Here is a 22,479-nt window from a genome sequence, read left to right as displayed (position 1 = left end):
ACTCATAAAATAATGCAGTAAGATAATGGATGTACCTGAAATAGAGTCACACAACTTGACTTTACTATATCTAAGATCTTTCAGGTATTTCGGGCAGCTTCGTTTCCAATTTCCCTTCAATTGGTAGTAGAAACAACTGGTCCCTTTAAGGTTAACACTTGGAATGATCCCAAAACTAGTTTTTCTCTTTACCATTCGATCAAACGGTATGATCTTGAACGAACCTTTTCCATTGGGAAGAGAAATCTTTTCTGTACCACCATTGTCACCATTGTCAATGTCTATGAAAACTTTAGAATTATATCCAATAAGCATCTTTGCTTTAGATGTGCTCTTAAGCATTTCTGCTTCAGCAACTATCAATATTTGGGAGACCAATTAGGGTCATGTCGATTTCCTCATATAAAACTTCTCAATGAACAAATCATATGACTTTGGAAGCAAAAGAGGAACGAAATCAATGGCTTTCTCCCTTGGGAAAACGACATCCATTCTATCCAACTTGTCAACATGCGATTTCATATTCAGAATATGTTTACACATAGAATTTCCGTCTTGATGTCTACATGCCAATAAAGCTTGAGTTGTCTCATATCTTTTAACTTGAGGAAAAATGTAACGTTGTGAGAGTCATAGGAGGAGGAAGTAGAAGAGTTGAAGAGAGATGGTGTCCAATTCCATAATTTCCTAAGGAAGGTAAGATAATTTCACCTTGATTTGAAATTGGAAGACCATCTCTAGAAGATTGGGGAAACCCATTTCCATATGAATGAGGAAGACCATTTCTATCTTCATAAGACATCTAGAAGCAGAAGAAAAGAGAATTCAAGTTAGTTGATTTTAATCCTAATTATTAACCCAAAATTATAAATTAAGGCTAGGATCCATATTTTAGATTCAAAATTTGAAGAGGGTTGACATAATCAAATTCAAATCTATTTTAGGTAGGTAAGGCTTTTACCAATTCCAATCTTATGATGCACCTAGATATTTTGAGATTCATTGAATCTTATCAATAGCATGTTTAATCTTCGATTATGCTCTCACTTTTGTGACTGGGATGTCGAGGATCACAAACGAGATGTGAATAACCATGCAAACCCGCTTGGCACCCTCGATGTCATTTATCATCTCCAATTAATGTACCGATCAACCACACACACTCCACTAACAATGATAATTTTCAAGATGCCCATAATTTCTCTTTAAAGTCCCTATTAGTGTGTTGGTTAACCACTAACAACATATTAAAGTATGATATGCGTTTTCATGGATTAGAATACTTTTTTCACATTTTTCCTAAAGTAACTAGAGTGGGATTTTAAAATAATTTTGTTACTTTATATCATTGTAGTTTTAGTGAGATTATTTGTTATCGAATCCATTCTACAAACGACCCTCCACCATACAAGGGAGCAGTGGGTGAGAGTGGACACCCATTGGTAGTCATTTTATAGGTCACTTCCTTATACCCCCTTATAGCATGGCTTCATGAATGAGGCATACTAGCGATTCGACTGAATTAGTCTTATACATATAGTAATTAACCTTTATTTGTCTATATATATATATATATATATATATATATATATATATATATATATATATATGGTGTGTTTTAAAACCATTCAAAATACAAGGACTACAATATTATAACAAGAGATTAAACAAATATGAAATCCTTATGTGAGACATAAAGAATCGAGTCTCATATGCTTTGTATATAGGATCGATTACATATGTTATAATATTCACTTATCATAATTTTTTCAAATGCTCAGAGCATTGTGAGAAAAAAAAGGACTATAATTTTGTGACTAAAATTGTTAAACAACTGACAAGAGCATTCTGAGGTTTACTGAAGATTGGTTGCTTGTGGATGGTTGGAAGTATGGTATTGTTTGGGAAGATCATAGTGACATTTTTTAGATGATTTCTGGTCAAATTGATGGTCATACGAGAATATGGAAAAGTTTCCATAATGGGAAATTGATTATTATTAAGTCCACATGTGAATTGGAAACTTTAATGCAAAATAAGTATTCAAGGAGTGTACCTTGAATTTGAAACTTTATTACCATGGAATTGTTTCTAGTAACAAAGTTCCAATGGGACATTCTGTAATATCATTGGGTTAGTCTCTGTGACTTTGAAGACTCGACATGACCAGAAGGTCAAGGAATGTAAGGTTGGAATTCCAATACATTTTAGACAGTAACAGGAATTTTGGAATTATGAAATGAGCATCATTGGAATAATATCTAGTTGATCTGTTCACAAAGGAAGGACCACAGAAAGGAATAGTATGCATGTTCATGACATGGTGTAGCTGATGTTATTTAATTCAAATGGTTAGTTGATTACTCAAAACATTATATAATGAATAAATTCATAATTATTATGGTGATTTTGTTGGATTAATGTCTAAGTCCATAACTATAATTGGTAAGACTTGACCCTGACCCGGCATGGTCCATTTAGGTTGCATGGCATCAAGACAATTGGATTGACAAGATGAGGAAAAAGGATACTAGTGATTTATATTAATATATTATATATTCTAATATATTAATATATAATCATATTATTTAATTAGTATTTATCCAAAATTAATTTATAATTAATTAAGTGATCAAAAGGAACTAATTCAATATGGACTCTTAGATATATATGTATGATGGGCCAAGTTCATTTAGGTTGGGCTAAGCTTTCATGGATATTCCATGGAGTGTTTACCCATGGATCATATGAAATGAAAGGTCATGGGTATTAGGGTTTAACCCTAATCTCCACACTATATAAAGATGTCCTTGGCTGGTGAAATTTGGACTAGTGTGAGTACACAAAAAGGGCAAGGCTGATTTCACTAGAGAGAACCAAAGTATCCTTATTCTCAAGTTTATTCCAAGTGTTCATGGTGTTGTGTGAACCATTTGAGGTGTCACACTAGCGACACTAGGCACTCAAGCTTCATGAAGACAAGTTACATCGATAAGGTATGTATTCTATCCATTTTATTACCCAAGTATAAAAGGTTGTATGCTAGTTAGGGTAATACCTTGGAATATTCATATTTGCATGTATAACAGAGAAAACAAAGATCCAAGGTATTTAGGGTTGCATGTACACTTAAGAGTGTTAGAATTCTCAAAACCCTACAGTGGTATCAGAGCCTAGGCTTGGTTTCTTGTTATACTTGCTTAAATTGCTGAAAAATCGAAGATTTGTGCTGTCTGGACAGGGGACTCGACGAGTCCATGAAAGGACTCGACGAGTCCAAGACAAAAATCATCCAACTCACCAAGTTGGTTCGTGCACTCGACGAGTTGGACACCCAGACAGCATATCTTCGAGTTTTAAAGCTAGAATTGATTTAGAATCATTACCTTAAGATGTTTTGGACTTATAAAACCTATTTTTAAAGTGGTAATGATTATAGTAAACCAATTTCAAGGTTAAAATCAAATTTCAAGTTTTATTTATGTTGATGTAATTCTTGAAATTATTGATATGGATTGTTCATGCTTATGAGTTTTGGTAGATCATAGGAATTATTTACAAAAGTGTTTGTTAGTTAATTCTTGATCTAAATGTATTTTAATGGAGTCCTTAATTTGTCCTCAAGTTATGGATTACCAAAGGTTTTTTATGTTTCCTTAATTTATGAGTTAGTTTAGATTAATAGAAAAAAATTGGGTTTTAGTTATTTTCAATCCTAATTTATCTAGAGGTAGTTCATAAAATGTGTTTTTGTAACTTGTCCTCAAGTTACATAAAAGGTGACATTTATGAATCTTAAAACTCATAAATGTGTCATAGGTTACATAAAAATGAAGAGTCTTTTTCATTAAATAGTATTATGGCTCCATAACTTGTCCTCAAGTTATGGATGTTCAAGAGTCTCTTCATTAAAAGTTTTTTAAAACTTTAATTAAACTCATAAGTTATGAAAATCCAAGAGTTTTGAATAGTTTCAAAACTTGCCCTCAAGTTTTGGAATTTGTAAAGTTTTCTCATGAATACTTTAGTTCCAAGTTAAGCCCTTAGAATTTTAAAAGTTAAAATTCAACCCTTATACTTTATAATATTATAAGTTAATAATATCTATATATATGTATAAGAGCAAGTCGTCTTACCATTAGTAGACCTCATTCACGAAGCCGGTCTATAAGGGGGTATAAGGTTACTGCCTATAAAATGGCAGTTTAATGGGTGTCCACTCTCACCCACCGCTTCCTTGGCTGGTGGAGGGTCGTTAGCCGAACAGGTAGGACAAAGAATATAATTCTTCCTTCATTAAAAGTATTAATGATAAATATAAAGTAACTAAATGTTTTTATAATTCTCAATCTTAGTTACTTTAGGAAAATATGAATAAGGTGCTAATCCATGAAATTACACTTTGCACTTTGTTTAAGTCGGTTAGTGGAGCGTGTGTGATTAACCGGAACACTAGCTTGATTTAACAAGGTAGGCAAAGGGTAACTTAATATTTATCATAGTATCGGTGGAGCGTGTGTGATTAACCGACACATCGATTAAGGGGTAAATATTAAGGGTACCAAGTAATTTGTATGATTACTTCACACCTTGTTTTGTGATCCTCGACATCCCTTTTCATAGTTCTAAAATTGTTTAGACACACCTGTGAGCTATCTAAGATAAGGTGTATGTTTTTGATAAAGTCTTATCAAGGCAATCTCGTCTCAGAAATCTAAACTTTGGTAAGAAAGTCAGTAAAGTATTGACTTCTAGAAGTCCAACTGATCTCTGAATACATGTCAAAGCTAGTGGGAGCATAAGTGTTATACTAATAATCATCATGTTAGTGGGAGCATGATAATTATGATAAAGGTTGCAAGTTAGCAATGTTAATTATAGAAAAACAAGAGTTTCAATTTGTGAAGTTGCAGGGGTTGAAAAATTGTTTTGCTATAATTAAGGGAGAGGAAATTATACTTCATTTCAATTCTAAAAGCTTAGATTGAGGTTTTAATCATCTTTAGTCAAGGATATATATATGAATTTTATGTTGGAATGGCTCAACCTAAGGAAATTCTATATATGGGTCTATTATTTGCGTTCTAAAATTCGATTATGATTACGGCATCTCTTTTCATAATCTGAATTATGAGAACTTGGCAAATAGAAATATTGTAGCAAAATATTGGTCTAGAATCATGTCTTTATGTGGGACATCATGAATCGTGTCCCATATGCTTCGGATATAGGATCGATTACATGTGCTATAATATGCATCCTTTCTAAAATTTTCCAAATGCCTGGGGCATTAAGAAGGGAAAGGTCTAGAATTGGATATGACTAAAAGGATTAAGCAATTTTCGAGGATAATCTAAGGTTTACCAAAGATTGGTTGCTCAGGGACAGTTGAAAGTATAGTGTTAATTTTGGAAGGACCACATTGACGTACTCTGAAAAGAGGAAACTCTTGTTCAAGAGTAATAGTCAAAAGGGGAATATGGAAATGTTCCCATATGTGGAAGTTATTCATTAAATCTGTGTAAGATTAGGAAACTTAATGCAAGAAGAATATTCAAAGGCAATAAACTTTGAATATGAGACTTCGGTTCCATGGAGTTGGTCTCCTTTGGAATGCTTTGTAATGTTTGTTGTCAAGTCTTGTGACTTTGTGCATAATCATTACAAGAGGATCAATGCATATAAGTTTAGAATCTAACAGATTTCGGTAAATGGAATGAATTTGGAATTCATGCATTTGCGGTAAGGATTCGGGATTATGAAATGAGGATCATTGGAATTATGTTCAATCGATCTATTTCACAAAGTAAAGATCATAGACAAACTTAGTATGCATACTTGGTGTATGGCATGACTAGTGTTTAGAAAAACATAATGTACATGCTTGGAGCATGGGACAACTATTGTTTTAATTCAAGTATAAAGTTGATAGTTTGAAACAGTATGCAATGAATGATGGGTAATCAATATGGTGATAAATAAAAGATGTTTTATTTATATTCATAAGTTCTGAGACCATATTGGATTCGATTATTCTTGTGTTTCACTTTGCATGTTTTGACTTCCAAAATAACTAGGTCGTTCTTCCTGATTGACTAAGTTATTCAAACCGTCCACAGTCGGTCATATGTTGGAAGTAGATATGAATCAAGACTGTCATGGGTTAGCTTGTAGAGGTCTAAGATGTTGGACAAAGTGGTGCTACAACACTCATGAGTGCTCATAAGTTCTGAGTATTGTATTCAACCCACGCTCATTGGAATCACTTCATGGATTTTATCACGAGTGATCATGAGATGATAATATCTTATATTCTTTAAACCTAGAGATATAAGTTGTTACTATGAGTTGGTTATACATTGATTACACGAAACCGCATTGGTAACTTGATGTTATAAAACGTGCCTTTGTGTATGATTCAACAAGTAGTAGAACAAGCCATATGAGTCGAAGTTTATCCATTCCTTTTACCTTCGGGATAAAAGCGATATCGGTGGGCCCCTCGATGATTTGGTGATGACAAATGAAAGTGCTCGGCCGGGCCAGGACTGATTTGATTTGTTCACTTAGTTAGTCGTCATAAATCAGAAATCGGGAAACAACAAATGGACAGAGAGAATGATTATAATCCATGTCTCAGTCCATATGATATCTAGAATGGAGGAATATTTGATCCCTTATCTAATGGACAAGTCATTGACAAATGTTAGAGTTCATCGGCAAGGTCAGAGTTCGACAGAAGCTTTTGAGAGCTACGATTTCTAGTCGGGTTATGAAGTCATACTTGCAATAATAGTTTTAGAGTTATCCAAGTGGGAGACTGTTGGATTAATGTCTAAGTCCATAACTATAATTGGTAAGACTTGACCCAACCCGGCATGGTCCATTTAGGTTGCATGGCATCGGGACAATTGGATTGACAATATGAGGAAAAAGGATACTAATGATTTATATTAATATATTATAAGTTCTAATATATTAATATATAATCTTATTATTTAATTTGTATTGATCAAGAATTAATTTATAATTAATTAAGTGATCAAAAGGAACTAATTAAATATGGACTCTTAGATATATATATATGTGTGATGGGCCAAGTTCATTTAGGTTGGGCTAAGCTTTCATGGATAGTCCATGGAGTGTTTAACCCATGGATCATATGAAATGAAAGGTCATGGGTATTAGGGTTTAACCCTAATCTCCACACTATATAAAGATGTCATTGGTTGGTGAAATTTGGACTAGTGTGAGTACACAAAAAGGGCAAGGCCGATTTCACTAGAGAGAACCAAAGTATCATTATTCTCAAGGTTATTCCAAGTGTTCATGGTGTTATGTGAACCATTTGAGGTGTCACACTAGCGACACTAGGCACTTAAACTTCATGAAGACAAATTACATCGATAAGGTATGTATTCTATCCATTTTATTACCCAAGTATAGAAGGTTGTATGCTAGTTAGGGTAATACCTTGGAATATTCATATTTGCATGTATAATAGAGAAAACATAGATCCTAGGTATTTAGGGTTGCATGTACACTTAGGAGTGTTAGAATGCTCAAAACCCAACAGATTAAATAATAGAGATTATTTATATTCGATAGATTTGAGACCATAAGTAATTAGTTTATTATTGTGTTTCACTTTGTATGTTGTACTTCCTGAATAATTTAATTATTCAAACTCTACAATCGCTCATACTTTGGGAAGTAAGTAGTGAATTAAGACTGTCATGAATTGGATTATAGATTGCCTCATGGAGTTAGACATAGCAATTGCATTGCTATGAACATTCATACATACTTAGAAATAGAGATTTAAGTATTGGATAAACCTACGCTCAGAGAATTACTTCATAGATAGAGTCACTAGTAATTCTAAGATGATAATATCTTATATTCTTGAAACTGAGATATATGAGTTGTAATTTACAAGTCGGTTGTACGATTTGCTGAGTAAAGGATACAAGCATATGAGTCAAATTTTATTCGTTCTTTTTGCCTTAACGGGAAAAGCGATATATGTGGGCCCCTCGGTGATTTGGTGTTGACTTACAGTGTTGGGCCCAGCCTAGACTAAATTGATGTGTTCAATTTGAGGTCTTATGTAGTCATCACAAATCAGGAAATTGGGAAACAAAACTTGGACAATGAGATTGATTATAATTCATGTCTCAAGTCCGTACGATATCTAGAAGAACGGAAGAATATTTGATCACTTATCTTAGGACCAATATATGTTAAATTCAAAGTCCGGCAGTTGCTATGGAAGTAATCTTTGCTGTTTAATTTAGAAGTTACACCAGTAATGTAGTTTTAGACTTATCCAAGTGGAAAACTGTTGGATTAGATGTCTAAGTCAATAACGAAATTAGTATAATCTTGAATTATTAGCAAAGTCTTTTTGGGTTGCCCTCAAACCTAGTAATTGAATAAGATGACTTTTAGAGAGAGAAAGAGAGACTGATTTATTGAGTTATTATATGATTAATAAATAACAATAAATAAATTGGTTAATATATTATGAAGATAATATATTAATTAGAGATATTAATATTTAATTAAGAATTAATAAGAAATTAATTAGAATTAATTTTGGGATTAGTTGGATTAATTAAAAGTGCAAGGGTTAAAATGTAATTGTTCAATAGTTTAACAAGAGAGTCCAGAACCTTCATTGGAAGGAGGTGGACGAATTCTAGGTTATTCCAGGGCATCTGGAATATTCCTTGCGGATAAATAGGAAGTTGGATAATTACCAATTTGAATAAATATTATTTTATTCATTTTAGGGTTATCTAGGGTTTCCAAGTTGTACTATAAAATGATCCCTTGGGCTAGGAATTTCGGACACTTCCTTTTGAAAGAGTCAAAGCCGAAATTTCATATCCCCTCTCCTCTCTCTCTCGCTCTCTCTTTCTTCAAGTCTCCTAGTTGCTAGGTTGGGTGTGAACCATTAGAGACATGACACTTGTGGTGCTCGCTTCCTAAAGCTTTGAAGAAAGTATTCTTGATTGTCTACTACAACAATCAACAAGGTATGTATTCTTCCTTATGAATTCAGATTTCATTAGGAAAAAATTTATAGTTTGATAGTTCATAGTATGTTGCCTTTATGTGAAAGACATAGATCCTTCTTAGGTTGCATGTACCCTAATCATTTAACTTTTAAATGTTTTTCTTCTTAGAGCATAGTTTTTTAATCTACGTTTTCCATCAAAATCTTCCTCCTCGTCTTCAGTCCAATGCGTAGTTTTTTTTTATTTGATCTTTTGATTTTTTTCCCTTCTACGATTTTTGGGTGTGTTTCTTCAACCCGTTCGTCATCGTCGTCATTTTCAAGGTTTATAGGTTGGGATTGAGATAATAGAACTTGAGATAGTTGTGAAGGTTGTGCATGAAATTGTTGATGTTGAGAAGTTTAGGGTTAGAATTGCGAAGAAGGTTGTTGTTGAAAAGCTTGAAATTGGGGTCAATTGAATTGTGGTGGTTGTTATTTTTGGTAGTAGTTTGGGTGGTATGAAAGATTGGTAAATAGAAGTTGTTGTTGGATTGGAGATATATTCAATTGCATGTAACTAAGATTTGAAAATGGATTATCTAGAGTGTTTAAGGTGTTTGGAGTGAATGATGTATTTTAATTTGGATTCATAAGTAGAAAATAAAAAATATATGAAAAGAGAGTGTGTTTTGTAGTGTAAAATCTTAGTAAAATGATTGGTATTTATAGTTGTATTTGATTGGTTTTTAAACTGAAAAATGATTTTTTTTTTTTTTTTTTTTAAATTTGTATGTAACGGTCAAGAAAGAATAGGGTCAAAGCAAAAAAAAAAAAAAAAAAAAAAAAGATTGTTGCCTGCTTCCTTTTCTCCCATTGGTTCGTCTTCCTCAGTCCTTGCACCCACGTCACACCTAAACCACCGGCCTTAAGGGCGATGTTCACGCGTCCTTAGGTCGGGCACATCAGCAAGACGCGTGGGTTAGTCCTCCCACTCTGGTTAGCCTAATTGTGAAGGTTTGGCTTGTATTAAATATAAATAATAAAATTACCCTTCGATATTAATAGAAAGTTGTCTAATTGGTTTGAGAAAAAAAAACTATTTCAGTTTTCAAAAAACATTGGAAAAAATATTTTATTAGAGTTTTTTTTTTAAATTGAAATTATAATCATCAGAGAAAAAAATACATAGATGATTAATGGTTTATAAAAATTGTACGGGGCCCACAAAATGTCATATAAACATGATATAAAATATATAATAAACTGAATATATGTATTTGTACTTTTTAGAATTAGGGTATATGAGGAAACGAGTCAGAAATATATTTTATTAGTATATTAAGTGTGTATCCCATTGGCCAATATTATGATTTCTATTGATTTCTTCCTTGTAAATAAGGGTTTATGTCGACTAACATACCTTAAATGCGGTAAGTAGGATATAACCATAATCTCCCCTCCCTTTATATCAAAATGTGTTACACACATTATAATTTATAAAATCAACATTAAAAAATGATAATAAAAATAAATCAATAATGACAAAAAAAACATTATAATTTTTCTATTTTCCCTTTTTTTTTTTTTTGGAAAATACAAGACCAAAATTAACTAGTAGCCAGTAGGCGAAAAAAGAAATAGAACAAGTACATAATAATAAAGGAGTTACAAACATAAGAAGGAACTCCATTCCACACATTTAATCTCTTTTTCCTTAACCTACATTATAAACTTATTACTCGTTACCCATAAGTAGTGCACTCATTGAAAACCAAAACGAAAATGATATAAAGATTCTTTTTTTCATTCTCTATATAAGTAGTGCACTCATTAAATAGGCCATTAATGAAAAATAAAAATGATATAATATCATGTTACTCAATACATAAAGTTTCATCTCATGGCCAAACCATAAATGGCACTACAAATTAAACCATGAATTTAATATCTTATATTACACGTCATCGTTATCAACCACCCTTCACAAGAGTGTATAATATTATTTTATATTAAAGAGCTTCAACATGTATCACTTGCACATTACTATTGGCGTGTGCATCGGGTTAGGTTGGATTGTAAATATTAAACAATGGAGCAAAAAGTAAATCAATCTGTAGGTTTAATAATTCTAAAACAAATCGTAAAGACGTAAACCATTTACATATAGATATTAGTAGTTTTTATTCATTTGAAAAACACAAACTTAAAAAATATATCGTTTTAAGTTAAAAGTAAAGGTGTTTGGGATTGCTTATGTTCTAAAAATGTTGTTAGCTTATGCATCACTAAAACCGAATTTAAAAGGGTAAATGACACAAAAAACATTTTTTTTACACAGAAATTTGATTTTGACACCGTGTTTTTTTTTGTGTCAATTTTGACACTGTGTTTCCCAATTTGTTACAATTCTGACCACTTGGACTGGTTAATCAGGTTACATGCTGACGTGACATGATGACGTGTCAGTTTTGATGACGTGATATGCTGACGTGTCAAAATTGATTTTTTTTCCACAAAAAACACTAAGTTTTCACTTGTTTTCGATTTTGACACTAAGTTTAATTTTTTATTTCAATTTTGACATTATGTTTTTTTTTATTCCAGTGGAAAATCATTTATCAAATTTTGTTCAATTTTGTCTATTTTCCATTTGAAACCGTATAAATATATTTTTTATTACATTTTAAACCGTATAAACATATTTTTTTCGTTTAAAAACCACATTTTTATTTAAATACAAAGTGTTTTTTTCTTACATTCAAAGCATTAGTTATATCATGAGAATCAAACTAACCATAAACTTTTAACAAGATGTAAAAATTTGATGGGTTGCAAACTTGATATCCGAGTTTTGATCGACTACACGCCTCCAAATCTCCAAACACATTTTAAAGTTGCATATTTAATATAAAATACAATTTTTATATAACTAATACATATTTATACATAAAAATATGGTTTGAGTGTAAAAAAATGTATTTATACAAAACTATGGTTTTTAAATGAAAAAAAAACATATTTATACAGTTTAAATGTATTAAAAAAATATTTATACAGTTTCAAATAAAAAAGTGTCAATATTGAACAAAATTGGAAAAAAATGATGTTCGATCTGGAACAAAAAAACATAGTGTTAAAGTTGAAAGCAAAAAATTAAACTTAGTGTCAAAATCGAAAAAAAATGAAAACTTAATGTTTTTTGTGAGCATGCCACGTCATCAAAAAATGAAAACTTAATGCAAAAAAAATTCATTTTTGACACGTCAGCATATCACGTCATCAAAACTGACACGTCATCATGCCACGTCAGCATGTAACCTGGTTAACCGGTCAAGTGGTCAGAATTATAACAAATTGGAAAACACAGTGTCAAAATTGACACAAAAAAAAAACGGTGTCAAAATCGAATTTCTGTGTAAAAAGAATGTTTTTTGTGCCATTTTCCCAATTTAAAAGAAAATAGTTTATAACTTATCTATACCAAATGTAATAAATTGCTTTTTCACCCTTTTGTGTTTATAATTGTTTGCATGCGGTAAAAAGTTCAAAAAGAATTTCTTAAAATCATCTTCAACCGGACTCTATTATTGAAGCACTCTATTATTTTCATGTAAAATAAAGTTTAAAATAGTTCATTTTGAACCGCTCTAAATTCTTCTTTTGCATTCTAAAAATAAAGTGTGTAAAGATTGTATAATTTTCATTTTCAATTTTAGAACGTCATTGTTTATTTCTCTATTTTACAAATGTAAAATAGAATTGGGTTGATTGTCCTTATTTTATTTTACGCTCTATAAATAAAATACATGGCAAAAATAGAAGTTGGAGATGATGTTAGAGTGCATAGTGTGGGCACGCTATCACCCGTTATTATCTATGTAGAGCTGCCTTAACCAGTGGTGGCCCTGGGGTGGTGCCGGTGGTGCGGTTTCACCGGGCCTCCAATAATGGGGGGCCTCCGATTTTTGGGATAATTTATAGTTATAGTATTGGTATTTTTGTGAAATCTATTTTTATGTTTTATCAATAAATAAAATTAGCCCGGTAACATTTGGTTCCAATTTTAGATGCATTTTAATTTGAAAAAAAAATCAACAAAAATCAAAATCAAATCATAAATTTAAAATTTATCAACAATTTAAGGAAAATATCTATATCCAAAAAAAATGCAAATCTGTTTTCTTTATAAATTTTAGACAACGTTTTTATTTTTTATAAACTGACCAAAAAGTAAGAAAAAATCTCATAGATGAAAGTCTCATAGATGAATGTTATTCTAAAAATGCTACAAGGTCGATGTTTAGAAAATAGTAATGTGTTCCTCTTTTTTTTTGAAAGTTGTTTATAACAGTTTTACAGATTTATTTGATTACCAATGAGTGAAGACATTATTTTGTGGTAGTGAATTTGTGAGATGTTTTTTAGCAACTTTATATTTTGAATTAGTGGTAACAAATATAGTTAATAATATTTACAAGAAATATTTTATGGGGCCTCACTTTAGTTTTTGCACAAGGTCTCCGAAATGTCAGGGTCGGGCCTGGCCTTAACGACTTGGTAACGAGAGGAACATCCCCCCCCCCCCCCCCCCCCCCCGCGGCCGTTATGTTATTCCAATGTTATCCTTACAACCACTTGCAAAGGGAATTTTTTTCATTTGATGGTCAAAATGACTGTTATCAAACGCTCAAAATAAAAATAAAATAAAATAAACAAAACAAAAAATCATCTATTAGCTTTTACATATATACACGACATTTTTACCTATAACATTCATTTTTTTCTCCCAATATGACAAAAATCAATCCCCTTTTCAACCGAGCACAGCCCAAACACCCATCCACCAAACACAAATGCACAAACAAACATAATCGCTCCGATCGGATTTGCGCAATACGATAACTACATGAACCTACTCAACACCCAAAACTCACCACAAATACCATTCCAATGAAGCTATTTTAATCCCACTTCACCCTTATGCAATGCAATTTCCTACATCACCCTACATGCAACAAAACTCAAACATACAATAAAAATTTTCAATACTTCTTCTTCCATGCCACAAACAACCATCCAAGCACCACCCACACAACCATCGCAAGATATCATTCCCGAAACGTAATTGAGAGATAGTAGGAGAGGGATAGGGAAAGGGAAAGGGAAAGGAGAGCGGTCGCGAAAAGTGAAGAATCGCCACTATGGTGGACAACAGAAGAAGAGTATAATTTGGCCGTCGCGCGGTGCGGTACATCAAAAAATGAACGTGTCGGAAATGATATAAGGAAAGTTGCTTTTTGGGAAGTTGTGCTCACAAGATTTCACACACTTATGAGGAGACCTTCATATCGCAATACCGATATGCTTAGTAGCTAGTGGACTACAATCAATTTTAGGTGCACCAAATTCAAGGGAAACTACAAAAAACTTGTTTTGTAAAATCAAAGTGGTGCCAACAATTTTGATTTGTTCAGAGCCGCAAAAGAACAATATCCGGTCAAAATGGATCATGTTTTCGAGTATGAAAAAAGTATAGGAGATCGTGAGAGACGATCCAAAATGGATTAAAACTCCAACATCATCGGATGTACAATCTAAGGGTTCACAAAATTCAAGTTCGTTCGACGTTTCCGACACACATACTAACATTGACCTTAACGGCGATATCGATGAGATCTCGGACGACGTCGAAGAAATCTCCCCTCCACGACGATCAGTAGGACCCGACAAAGCAAAGCGCGATCAACGCCATGCGGATGAAGCTGGAAAGGGAAAAAGAGTTGGCAGAATTGAAAGAGAAGTTTGACACGCATAACTTAATATCGAAAGAAAGAGTTGAAGTGCAACGTCCCCACTTGAAATTCCTCTGTACGCAAGCACGGGAGGAGATGGAGAAACACGAGGAAGATCAAATGACGAAACATTTGACAATTTTTCTGACTAGCAAGGAAGGTTTAGCGCCCCGAGATTTGGAAGTGTTTCAAAGGATGAAGGAGAAGATCCGGAAAAGATATTTGGATTAGGACTATCGATTAATGTTTTTAAAATAGGACTATCATATTTTTTTTTCTTGTAATGTTATTTTTAGTATTTAAAAGTTATGTTTTTTTTTAAGATTTATTTAAATAACATATTTTATTAATTTATATTTCTTTTTATAAATATTAAAACATAAATTGAAAAAATAATGACATGAAAATTAGTGAGTATTATAACGTGTTATAAGACTTTGTCCATAAAATTAGTGAGTATTATAACATAATATAACATGTTATATCATTTTACAAACAGTGATACTTATAAAGATACATAAAGTCATGAAGACTTAAATTAAAACCTAAAAAAAAACTTTTTGTATTTATGATGTTATGATTTACTTTCCTATAGTATGAAAGTGTTTCACAACAAACTTTAAAATAAAAAAAAAAAAAGAAAAGAAAAACTTCATTGAAAAATATGATCTTAAAGTTTTATTTTAGAATAAAAAGTTAATAATCTAAAAACTGCTTTTAAATAGTTTTTGAAAGTTCTTAAATTTTTTATTTTTATATTTTTTTATGTGATCTTGTATTTTTCAAAATTTTACGGTTACTATTGCCAAACAATTCTACACATATAAAATCTCTCGAACAATTTTATACAAATAAAATCCACAAATTTAACTTCTGATTAGTAATTTACTAGTATCAGTTAACAACTATATGATATTTTTGACAAACCTATCTTATATTAGTTGATATTTAGTTGGTACTTGATATTTTGTTGATGGGGAGATTTGAAGAGAGAAAGAATAATTGAGACTGAAAAGGGAAAGGAAAAAAGAAGAAAACAAAGAAGAAAAAAGAGTGAAATGTGGAGAGAGCCTTGTATGGAAGGCCACACAGGCCTACTATAACAATCAACTATCTCCATCTCTCTCTCTTTCTCTCTCTCCTCCTTCTTCCCAAAATCAACCTTTTTTCCCAAATTTCTCAACCATCTGGACGCATTCCTCTCAAATTTATCCTAACAAACAGAAAGGAACTTCAAATTCTTTGAATCGTTTCTTCGATCAACTGTATATTGCAGATCAGCCCATCGATCAATCAATTAAAATTAATCATGTCGTGTTCATCGTCATCTGGGTCGGAGGAGGAAGATGAGGACTTGGATTGCTACAGGAAAGGAGGCTACCACGCGGTTAGAGTCGGCGATACGTTCTCCGGCGGTCGATACGTCGCTCAACGGAAGCTCGGATGGGGACAGTTCTCCACCGTTTGGCTTGCTTATGATACCCAAACATCTGTAAGTTTTTCCATTTTCTGTTCGATCACATACAAATTTTTGCTACGTAATCTGTGATCGATGCGTTTTTTATTTTTTTTAACCTAATGATCATTCGTTATTGCAAATGAGTTTATAACTTCCTGTAGAACTCCATATAGGATGTAATCCTTTTATTAACGGTTACAAAATGTAGATCATTCGTTATTTCCAAAGAAAAAGTTATTATTTTTTATCTGCATCTGTAATTAGAATGTTTTCCTTATGATTTTACTTCTTTCCCTTCATGGCTGTTGCATTTGATTCGAGTAAATTAATGTGAACGCTACTTAATCTGAGGAATTAGACTAATATCAGATGGGTGTTCTTGATTGGAGTTCATTTGGTTCTTAATCAAGAACTAATACTTAGGGTATTAAGTTATACATCTACTGTAGCAAGATTTAGACTTTCTCTGATCTAAAACAAGCATAGTTGGACAAGCTTTCTAGGGCTATTTTGGATGATGATGAAGAGGAGGGCACTCACGTCTTTTGCACAGACTAGAGATTGAGATAAGAGGGTGAGTCTATGTCCATGTCCATCCTTGTTCACCTTTTTGGGTAGGACAAAAATTGCAATATTTTGTTCCATTGTCATCCAATGCACTCTAAAGTCTAAACACAGTACAACTTGTTTTGTGTCCTATTATGTGTAACAGGCCATGCCTTTAGCATAAGAGCCAGAAAGTAGAAATCTTTATGGAAACTTTAGTGTAGGATCGAGAGGATTCATAAAGTTCTTTCTTATAATTTGGTGAAGTATACATTATTACATATGACGCAATTTTTGTATAGTAATTCTGCCAAATGTTCAGTTTCAAGTCAATTCCACCCTTATTCCTAAGCTCCAAGAATTTGATTCATATTTTCATATATCATGAGCCTCCAATAACATCAATAGTTCAAAGTATATCTACACAACCCCTAAAAGAAACTTGGTATGAAGGAAAGGTGATCCATAGGATATTTTACCTGTTACCAGTCTAACCCATTAAAATATGGTCTCATAATTCATGTCATTTGTGTAAATTGGTAAAAAAAAATGAATAATAGGGTAAAGAAAATGAAACATTTTTGCAAAAATTTATGGGTGTCACGATTCTTTGTTTAAATGTTGCATATTTTGATCCTAGAAAGAAACGTGCTTACATATTTTTTTTTTTCTAAAACACGTTAAATAAATTGGGAAAAGGTGAGAAGTTGTTGCATAAGTGCATGCACATTTAACCCCTGATTTTAATGTATGAAATAATATCTACTCGTAAGCCAAATACATTGATATTCCTCTATCATCTAAAAATCTATGATCATTTCATTTTCTCACCTATGATTCTTATCATTTAATCATTTATATTAGGGCTAAATGCAATACTTCCAATTTTTTCTTACAAAGGAATTGCATTTAGGAAAGTCTACCCAATTATAGCATTGTACTTTCAACTCTTTCCTTAAAAATAAATTACACTTCGAAAATTCTACACGATTATAGCAGTAAAAAATCCTTGTATTTGGATGATAATGCTATAATTGGGTAGATTTTTCAAAGCACGATAAGAAATGAGAGTAAGATGCTATAATGAACTAATAAATGATAGTAAATGTGATTCATCGCTCCCAACTTATCAATTATATTAGGGCTAAGTTCAAGAAATAGCAAAATACTTTCATTTATTTGTTTATTATAGTATCCTACATCCAAATCTTTCTATTACAGAATTGTACCTCCATTCTTTTCCTTATTACCTCAACAAATCTACCAAATTATAGCACTCAAAAATGTTTTGTATTTGGATGACATTACTATAACGAGGAAATAAAAGTAAAAATACTATAAATAAACAAATCAATAAAACCACTCTAACCCAAATCTTTTTCCATCTTGTAGAAATACGTTGCACTCAAGATCCAAAAAAGCGCACCCGAATTTGCCCAATCCGCCCTCCATGAAATACAAGTCCTATCCACACTTACCGAAAACGACCCTGAAAACAAAAAATGTGTTATAAGATTACTTGACCATTTCAAACACACAGGTCCAAACGGTCAACATCTATGCATGGTCCTCGAGTTTCTCGGCGACAGTATTCTCCAATTAATCCGATACAATCGTTACAAAGGCCTTCCCTTAAACAAAGTCCGTGAAATTTGCAAATGCATACTAACTGCACTCGATTACATCCATCGTGAACTCAACATCCTCCACACTGACCTAAAACCCGAAAACATCCTCCTAATTTCCACAATTAACCCTTCAAAAGACCCCATCAAGTCAAAAACTGAGCCCGTGTTGAACAAGGTAGAGGGGAATGTGAACGGCGGGGTGGCGCTTAATGCCATTGAGAAGAAGTTAAAGCAACGGGCGAAAAGGGCGGTCGCGAGGATATCTGCGCGGCGGATATCAATGGGAGGGGTAAAAGCGGAAAAAGCGGAAAGATGTGTTGATGGGATTGATTTTAGGTGTAAAGTTGTTGATTTTGGGAATGCGTGTTGGGCAAGTGCACCGATGGCGGAGGAGATACAGACGAGACAGTACAGAGCTCCGGAGGTGGTTTTGCAGTCCGGATATTCGTTTGCAGTTGATATGTGGTCGTTTGCGTGTACCGCATTTGAGCTTGCTACCGGGGAGATGATGTTTGCTCCCAAACCGGGACAAGGGTTTAGCGAAGATGAGGTATTTTGAATCCCATAGTAAGAAATAGCAACGTACTTTTATATTTATTTATTTATTATATTTATAGCAACCTACTTTGAGTTTTTGTTATTAGGACATTATTATACTTTGAAAAAACTACCCAATTATATTTATAGCAATGAAAGTTGCTTTGTTTTTGGATTGGTATTATTGCTATAATTGGGTAGATTTTTCAAAGTACAATGTCTTAATAAAAAAAAGATTAAAAATACATTGTTGTAAATTGTAATTGATTGTGTGTGTGTGTGTGCAGGATCACCTTGCATTGATGATGGAATTGCTCGGAAAGATACCCCGAAAGGTAAAGTATTAGAATCCATGTAATCCTTCTCAACTTATTTGAATCGCAGATTCCAAAGGAATTGGAATGTGAGATTCCATTCCGTGAGGCATTTGGTTGGCAAAAGAATGAAATTGAATCCAAAACTCATTTAATTTTTCTTGTTAAGTTACATTTAATTTTTCCTGCCAACCAAACATGCGACAGATAAGGATTCTTTCAGATTCCAATTCCTTTCACGGATTCCATTCCTTGTATGAAATAAATTTATATTTTTTTAAACGTGTAAAACCAGATAGCAGTCGGAGGACTTCGATCCAAAGAGTATTTTGACCGATATGGTGACCTAAAGAGAATCCGTAGAATAAAAAACACGCCTCTAAATCGGTTACTTTCTGACAAATTCAAATTATCGGTGAATGATGCCCGTGAATTTGCCGATTTCTTGATTCCGATTCTTGATTTTGCACCCGAAAACCGACCGACAGCCGAGCAGTGTTTGAAGCATCCGTGGCTAAACAAAACTCCGGAATCCGGGATTGACAAGGTGGACGGTGAGATGGGAAAACTTCAAATTAAGGGTGGAAAGTGAAACATTAATGGATTGTTATGATAGTATAAGTATAGTATCACGATTGTTTTTGTTTATTTGGTTTATAAATATATAAATATTTATTGCTTTTTATTTTGTGAACGGAAATAATGTTTGCTTATTGTTTAAAAGTTAAGTAAGATGTAATATGGATGATTGTTACACAATTAGAGAAAGTTTTAACCCTTAAACATTTGCATTTTAGAATATGTTATGTTCATCTTGTAATAACCAAAATTAAAATTGGAACTGAAATTGATGTCGATTATATAAAATTAAAATTGTAATTGATATCAATTAGAATAAAAAGTGAAACTTTTTGTCTCTCCCAAAAAGTGGAACAAGATTATACTTGTTCTCGATATTTTATGTGTAAAAAGACGTAAATGCCCTTATCATCGAAGATAGATCGTGAAGCGTAGGGTAACAAACACAAAGTTTTGGATAGGGTCCATGGAAATTGGAATATAACTCAAGTGAGCATGGGTGGGGTGGTAGTGCACTATAAGCGTTGTAAGTTGTAAGCTTTACTTCTTTTAAGTTAGTGATATGCATACATCAATCAAAAGGTGGAATCCATGCTTGTCAACATTGATAGCTTGGCTATTTTATGTTCAATTGAAAAGCTGCTTTTTAATGATTGCACGTTTGGTGGATATGGTGGTCCATAATATGGTAATTTGTTCCCACATAGAAAAACTATAAATACATGTTTTGGTGGTCCATAATATGGTAACTTGTTCCCACATAGAAAAACTATGAATAAATGTTATGTTTAATATATACAAAAAGAAGTTACTAAAATAGAGGTTGTGAGTTTGAACAATTTCCTACTTATATTTTATCAATTACCCAAAGGTTGGATAGATAGTAAAAAATAAAAGGGAGAATTTTGTATACGCCTTCTTCTTCTTTGTAATTGTAACTATCATATTTGCCTTTCTTAATCGTTTAAAATATCGGATTTGCCCAAATATATATTTTTAATAGTTTTTAACATTTAATAATTCCTTTTTTATATTCTGATATCATTAAAACTAAAATAAAAAAGAGATGGACAATATTGCCCTTGGCGTCTAAAATGGGAGGAACTCGTAACAACACGATTACGTATCAATTGACAATTGCAAGGCCATACTCAAAGCAAGGCCCAGTTATATTGAAGCCCAATTTGTTTATTTACTTGTTAATATTCTTTTACTGGTCAATATTTCAGTCAAACTCTTCGAAATTGCTAATTTTTTAGGCTAATATATGCATTTTGTGGGCATACATTTATTTCACGAGATTTTCGTTTTCATGTTTTTACAATATATTATTTTATTGTTTGGGTGTTTTTTCAATGTTGTAATTTTTCTACTAAGGAAATTATTTTTTTGGATTGTATATTTTCTTTAAAATATTTTCGTTCAAAATTGTGAGGAACGTCCGCTAAAACATTAAAGCTAGTTGGAACATTTAAAAGGACTTCGAGTTCTTCAAATTGTGGTCTCTAATTATGACGAACACATTCCCAATCTAGACTGCACATTTGTGGTTCCGAACCAATCTTGGGTCAGTCTCGAAACGGTCCAGTCTTTTGTGGTCGGTCTCAGTCTCAGAGCGGTGTGGTTTTTTTTTGGACCGGTCTCAGGTCGGTCTTTTTTCAGACTAGTCTCTCCGGTCCGTTTTTTTTTTCGGACCGGTTTTGGTCTTTTTCGGTCCGGTCTTGCGGTCTTTCCATGCACTTTTTTCGGTTTGCTTTTCGGGTTTTTTGGTCCTAGTTTCGATATTTGTTGGTTTTTTAGTTTCGGTTTTGAGTTTTTCCCTTAATAATTGTGTGATTAACACCAAAATGATAGATTAAACTTTATTAAAAATGATACATTAAAGTTTAATGAAAGAAAAAAATGAAGTCAGACAGTGTGTGATTAAAAGTTGTGTAATTAACACAAAAATCATATATTTATAAATTTGTTTCCAGTCATTTTTTAGATCGGTCTTGGATCGGTCTCGAACTGGTCTTGTATTGGTCTCGAAATGGTCTGGTCTTTTTTGGGAGCAGTCTTGAGCCGGTATTTTTTCGGTCCGGTCTCATGTTAGACTGGTCCAGTCGGTCTTTTTTCAGATTCTGTTTCTAGCCCAACCTATGGCTCAGATGATGCGGCAACTAGCAAGGGAGTTTTGGGGTTTTAGAATCCAATGAAGTAAATATTTTGAACCCCTAATGAAAACTCTTTTTGATTTAACTCTAGGTAAAAATGATAGATCAATTTATATATCATTGCCTCCATTAAATGCATATAATTATTTTTTTTATTTTTTTTATAGTTATTCAAGAAGTTGGCTCTCAGTTATTTTATAAAATATGAACATTGAACTCATCATAAAATAATATAAAAAGATAAAATGATAATTTTTATCATTCAACACAATAATGTAGATGTTTCAACCAATTATCATGTTAAAAATACAGATTTTAACCCTAACTACCGGCATGTTGTCGAGGGTTTATTAGGCAATGACCCTTTATGTAGTTTTCTGAAACATGATATATTTTCTGTTATTTTGTTGTTAAGTAAATAAGTAGGGAGCGTTTCTGTAATTTTATGGAACACAAGAACCATC

General features: G+C 32.6%; 1 protein-coding gene across 1 annotated transcript; it reads left to right on the top strand.

Annotated features, from left to right (window-relative positions):
• The first annotated feature begins 15,830 nt into the window (after positions 1 to 15,830).
• On the top strand, positions 15,831 to 20,063 carry LOC145065997 (uncharacterized). The gene is made up of 4 exons (XM_079013136.1): positions 15,831 to 16,288; positions 18,194 to 18,979; positions 19,254 to 19,301; positions 19,576 to 20,063. The coding sequence occupies exons 1-4, from the start codon at positions 16,106 to 16,108 to the stop codon at positions 19,870 to 19,872; spliced, it is 1,314 nt and encodes a 437-aa protein (XP_078869262.1). The 5' UTR covers positions 15,831 to 16,105; the 3' UTR covers positions 19,873 to 20,063.
• The last annotated feature ends 2,416 nt before the right edge of the window (positions 20,064 to 22,479 follow it).

Source organism: Lactuca serriola, chromosome 8 (assembly GCF_051521515.1).
Source record: "Lactuca serriola cultivar US96UC23 chromosome 8, Lser_US96UC23_V15, whole genome shotgun sequence".
NCBI classification, from domain to species: Eukaryota; Viridiplantae; Streptophyta; class Magnoliopsida; order Asterales; family Asteraceae; genus Lactuca; species Lactuca serriola.
The sequence above is the reverse complement of the archived record's forward strand: the minus strand, read 5'-3'. Positions and strand labels throughout refer to the sequence as shown.